At 35.0% G+C, this 5,885-nt stretch overlaps 1 protein-coding gene across 1 annotated transcript; it reads right to left on the bottom strand.

The window, feature by feature from the left end:
* Nucleotides 1-3,392: 3,392 nt before the first annotated feature.
* LOC120224298 (olfactory receptor 2A12-like) lies at nt 3,393-4,346 on the bottom strand. The gene has a single exon (XM_039222547.1). It carries the CDS (start codon nt 4,344-4,346, stop codon nt 3,393-3,395), a length of 954 nt encoding a protein of 317 aa, XP_039078478.1.
* Between the last annotated feature and the right edge of the window lie 1,539 nt (nt 4,347-5,885).

The raw sequence follows: 5,885 nt of genomic DNA, 5'->3' as shown, positions 1-5,885 counted from the left end.
TAATCAATTCATATTGTGTATGGTACAGAATTAACACCTAAAAACCAATGTGCTACTATATGCTAGAAATGAATAATCTGAATAAAGAATTGTATGGTTAATTTGATATGTCAACGTGGCTGGACCATGGTTGCCCAGATGTATGGTCAAATATTATTCTAGATGTTTCTGTAGGAGTGTTTTAGATGAGATTAATATTTAAATCAGTGGATTTTCAGAAGAGCAGATTTTTCTTCCATGATGTGGGTGGGCCTCATTCAATCATTTAAAGGCCTAAATAGAACTAAAGATTAAACTCTTCTGACCAGAAGGCATGTTGACCCATCCTGCATGTTTTGTTTTGGATATTGACTTACAATCCCCCACATACAGGGAGGCATTAACACTCTTACTTTCTGAAGTGGCACAGGTTTGCTAATTAATATATAAAAAATTTCCCAGATAAGAAGTGGTACACTAAGGACATAAAAGTGATTTATCATTGTGGAAATTGGTTAAAAAAGCATTTAGCACATGTCATAATCATCTTCAGTAGAAGTACTTAAGAGGTACTTAAATGTACTTAATATGTGCTGTCAATCAGATGCATATATCTTTTAGAGATGTCACAAGTTAAACAGATATTGAAGTTTTTTGTTAGATTTTATTTACACTCTGTAACATTTAATAAGAGAAACAAATTCAGCAAGGGAATATCATGCAAGAGGTTGGATGTACCAGTATAGGTTGAGTAATAGAGTGTTGGCTATGTCACTTTCTTATTCTTGTTTTGTTTTTTTTTTTGAGAGAGAGAGAGAGAGAAAGTGCAGGAACACACAGGTGGGGGAGGCACAGAGGGAGAGGGTTGGAGAGAACCTTAAGCAGGCTTCATGCTCAGCAAAGAGCCTGATGTTAGGCTTGATCTCACAACCATGAGATCATGTCATGAGTCATAATCAAGAGTCAGACCCTTAACCGAGTGAGACACCTGGGTACCACAAACAGTGTCATTTTCAAATGAAACGGAAAGAAATTTAGAGCAGGATCAGAAAAAAAGTGAAAAGAAATATAATAAATATATTTTTCTGAGTAAACATCATTAATTCCTGATACTAAGTACACTACTTTAAGGACACTAAAATTTATGTTTCCTTCAAGTATTCACAATGTATTGAAATTTTACTTGATTAGATCCTATAACAAACAGTTAATTATTAAGCCCATATCTTTTACACACACACACACACACACACACACACACACACTCCCTGCAAGTTTGCCTTCTTTGTAAGTTAAAAAAAAAAAAAAAAAAAGAACTTCGTGGGCCTACAATATGCTTATCAATTTAACCAGTCAGTTCTTTTCAAATCATCAAACTAATATGTTTAAATTTCAAAAAAGATCTCCTCATTTGTGTATGACACAGTGCGTTGAAGCAAAACGAAGAAATTCCTTTCCCTGTCATGATCTCATTAAGACATGTGGGAAGCCTACACTGGTTACTTGAGCAAGAAGTGTCTCATAATTAATCCTTAGGGAAACTGACTTCTCTCCACATTGTCTTCCATTAATTGCACTTCCTTGTCCATTTGTATTCTTGACAGTGGTTTCCAGTAACAGACCCACTGTTTGCAAATTTGCTTAAATTACTGATGTCAATATATTGTCAATAGCTAGCAAAAAATTAACTTTTGCTGTAGGAACAAAATTTGGTTTAACCAAAGATAAGAGCGACTTAATCAGGGGTGCCTGGGTGGCTCAGTGGGTTGAGTGTCCGGCTTCAGCTCAGGTCATGATCTCATGGTTCATGGGTTTGAACCCCGCATTGGGCTCTGTGCTGACAGCTCAGAACCTGGAGCCTGTTTCGGATTCTGTGTCTCCCTCTCTCTCTGACCCTCCCCTGCTCGTGCTGTCTCTCTCTCTCAGAAATAAATAAAACATTAAAAAAAAATTTTTAAAAAGAGTGACTTAATTAAATATTTGCCGGATCAAGTGGAAAAGTTAGTGTAAGTCAGGTTGTTTCTAAAAACTTTTAACAGTGATAATAATTTAATAAATAAAATTGATACATTTTGTGTTTTTTATATGAATCCATAAGGTGAACAAACAACAATGATCCTTAGGAAACAGATCAAATTTATATTCTTAGGAAATCTTAATTGAGAGATAGCTAAATTTTCAACATGAAATTAAAATACAGGGTTGGTGGGGCTCTAAATTTTCTCTGAAAAAATACTTTTAATCAAAGCCTTGATTGATCTGTGACTATTACTTCACATTAATTTATACTTAGTTATTTAAAATTCACTTTACTAAATATGCTGTTAATTTTAAGCAATAACAGAAAAAAATAACTGATCTTACTGTATATATGTCGGTTCTAGATTCGCTTGACTACTACCACATCTCACATAATATTCTTGCATTTCTTGCTGACAGTGAGTCATGAAAGAAAGATTCATTAGAATTATTTTCTATGCATGTGTATGTTTTTCTATATTCCAAATTCATTTTGCAGTGACTCCATATTTCTAATTAAAAGGAAGGATCAGTTTGCAGTGAACTAAGGATAGTTTGGTCATTGATTTGAAGGTAAATAAAATGAGCCCAAAGTTGAATTCCCTTTTTATTCAAGCCTTATTACTACACCTTCAGGCTTTTCCTTTCAAACTATTTCCCTAGCATGTTCTGATTGTGGGATAAATGGTTGTAAGAGCAAGATACGGTGCTATTATGTATTTGTTTTTCGTGGGAATATTTGGGGTCAGTACAGGGACTGTATTGCTTTCAAGAAGAGTCCTTTTTCATAAAGTTAAAGACCAACAAGTAAAAGTTTAGATAAATAAAAAGTAAAATAAAAAAAATGGGAACAGAGTTTTCTACTCCTTTAAAAAATTCTCATTAGTAATTTCAAATATATTTTCATTTTGTAAGATTTAATGACATATATATTTCAGAATTTAGCCTGACTTTTTTACATCTCTAAAGGTCTGTGACTTGTATCTTCAGATTTATATCCCTTAAAGAATGGAGCTTGTAAGAGAGCAGGATTGGGGACCTTGTCATAATTTGAAACTTTGCAAAATAAACAGAAAAATAGAGAATAAAATACTGTATATTGAGTGGTTGCAGGGCATGAGAACGTGTTGACCTGGAATTCGTCGTTCAGTTCACAAAGTATTTGATTGAGCTGATACAGCAATGTTCTAACACTTAAAAAATAACTATCCATAAATATTCACTCATGGGAGAAATCTGAACTGGAAATACTTGCGGAGATTTGTAAAAATGTAATGACTACTTTCATCAGCAAGTCTGCCAAATCCAAATTACTTGGGGTGGAGCTTAGTCTCATAATATTTGGATATGAATTCAGGTTAAAAAATTAACATTGCCTATAACTCACAAAGATTCTAGTCTGTGAACTGTTGTTTTGTTTTAATTTTGTATCTGCCCATAACTTTTTTCATACTCTCTTTCACTTCCTTGTTCCTTAGGCTGTAAATGAAAGGATTCACCATAGGGTTGATGACTGCATAGAACACAGAGATGAGTTTGTCTCCCTCTGCTGAATAGAGGGATTTGGGTCTCAAGTACCGGATCAATCCTGTTCCATAATACATTATCACCACAATCAGGTGGGAAGAACACGTGGAAAAGGCTTTTTTTCTGCCCTTAACAGAGTCTATTTTCATCACAGCCACCAGGATGTGAAGGTAGGAGAGTATAATGAGGAGGAAGGGGAATAATACTGTTCCAGCCCCTCCTATGGTCATCACGGTCTCCACCAGGGATGTATCATCACAGAACATGTGAAGAAGAATGGGCAATTCACAGAAAATATAGTCAACAACATATGGACCACAGAGTGGAAGAATTGTCAGGTAGAGAGGCACCACTGAGGCAAAAATGCCAATGGTCCAGGCCCCCAGAGCCAGTGCCACACACACAGACCAGTTCATGATGAGCAGATATCTCAGTGGGTAACAGATGGCCACATAGCGATCCAGAGCCATTACTGCAAGGAGAAAACACTCAGTTGACTCCAGGAATAAGGTGATATAGGTCTGAGCAATACAGAAGTTGTAAGATATGACTTTCCTGCTTGCGAGAAAATTAAAAAGCATCTTGGGGACCACAAATGTGCTAAAAAATATGTTGAGAAAGGCCAGATGACAGAGGAAGATGTACATGGGTGTCTGGAGGGAAGAATCTAGAATAACTAAGGTGATGACAGCCGTGTTTCCAAAGAGATTTGCCAAGTAGACCAGAGAGAAGAGAAAAAAGAGTGGAATTTCAGTCTGGGGGTAATTGGAAAATCCTACCAGGATCAGCTCACTGATGATGCTGGAATTCACATGATCCATTTTGAGTATTGATGATTTCCTGCTGAAATGAGAGGAAAGCAAAAACCAAAAATGCTCTTATTTTAAAATTGTGAGATTAAATCCATTCCTGTGTCACTTAACTACAATGCTAAAGATAAATGTGCCTTAAATTGGATGAACAATTATTTGTGAAATTTTGTCAGACAAATATTCTATTCATAAGAATAAGAACATTTGCAAATCACTGTCCACATCAAGCGACTGCTTGCTTTTCATGAATTACAAGGTTTTGGTTTCACGCTGAGAATTTCTCCACTTCTACTCATTGCATCATATATAATACACAGCACACTTCTACATTTTACTAATCAAATCTTATTATCCATTTTCTAAAAAGGAACTAGAGATTCAGAAAAATTAAATGGCTTGCCCAAATTCCAATTAGAAAATATTATAATTAAAAATAATTCCACCTTCCTTCTACTGTGAAACAAAATCATCAATGATAATAAAGTTTACATTTAGCAAGACAAAAGATTGATTTATTTCTTTTCATTCCTAGTCCCTATGGAACATAAATTGCAATGTCATTAAAGCACAATAATACACAAAATTTAATTATTTAACTACTTTCACTACTTCAATATTAGCAGGTATAATATAATGAATCCTCTAAACAACTGAACTTCCAAACTTATAGTAACAACCTTGGAAAAATAACCAAGTTGTTTCAAAGCTGTTTTGTTTTTTGTTTTTTACCATTTTAAAGATAGTGTGAAATTGCTTATGGGTCTATGTCTTATCTATGGGTATATATTTTCAGTGATACACTTGTGATCTTTATCAAAATCTTTGAATTAAATTTGCCAGTCTGTGCTGAAATGGAAGATTTAGGCTGGTTATACAATGTGTTGACTCACCTTGCACACCACGCACACACACAAATACTAGCTGCTACTAACAAAGCACCACAACACTAATCAAATAAAAAGTAAAATTCTTTTGAGAATCTTTAATTATATGAGAATATTTAAACACAGAGGAACATAAACATAACAGATGTAGCCTGGAGTTTGCATAGAATCAATTAAACTCTTTGTACCTCAACACCTCTCTTTTCTCCACTAACTCATATTTCCAGTGTGTCTTTTTGTCCTGTCTTTATGTCTCCTTTTTTGTAACTTACCTGTAGACTTCCATGTGAAAGTTTTCCTAGTTATTTTTTCAACTCTCTATTCAGCTTTTTTTTTTTTCTATTTGCACAACCTAAGATACTAGGTGATTATATCATAGGACTTACACAGCAACAAGACAGGAGGTGGGGAGGAAGGAAAAGAGAGACAGAGAGAGAGAGAGAGAGAGAGAGAGAAACAAAGAGACAGAGAAAGAGAGCCCACAAGCAGAAAGCAAGAGAGTGAAACACAGAGAAAAGGACAGAGAAACAGAGAGAGAGAGCGTGTGTCTACAGGCAGAATTTCAACTCTATATTTGTGGAAGAGAGAAAAGAGCAGTTGACATACCTGCCCTATCTTTTTTGTTAGGAAATATTTTCTTTCAGAGTCTCCTCTTTACTGGCAA

The sequence above is a fragment of the Hyaena hyaena genome, unplaced genomic scaffold (genome assembly GCF_003009895.1).
Source record: "Hyaena hyaena isolate Hyena2069 unplaced genomic scaffold, ASM300989v1 scaffold_1155, whole genome shotgun sequence".
Classification (NCBI taxonomy): Eukaryota; Metazoa; Chordata; class Mammalia; order Carnivora; family Hyaenidae; genus Hyaena; species Hyaena hyaena.
This window is presented reverse-complemented; position numbering and strand designations above follow the sequence as displayed.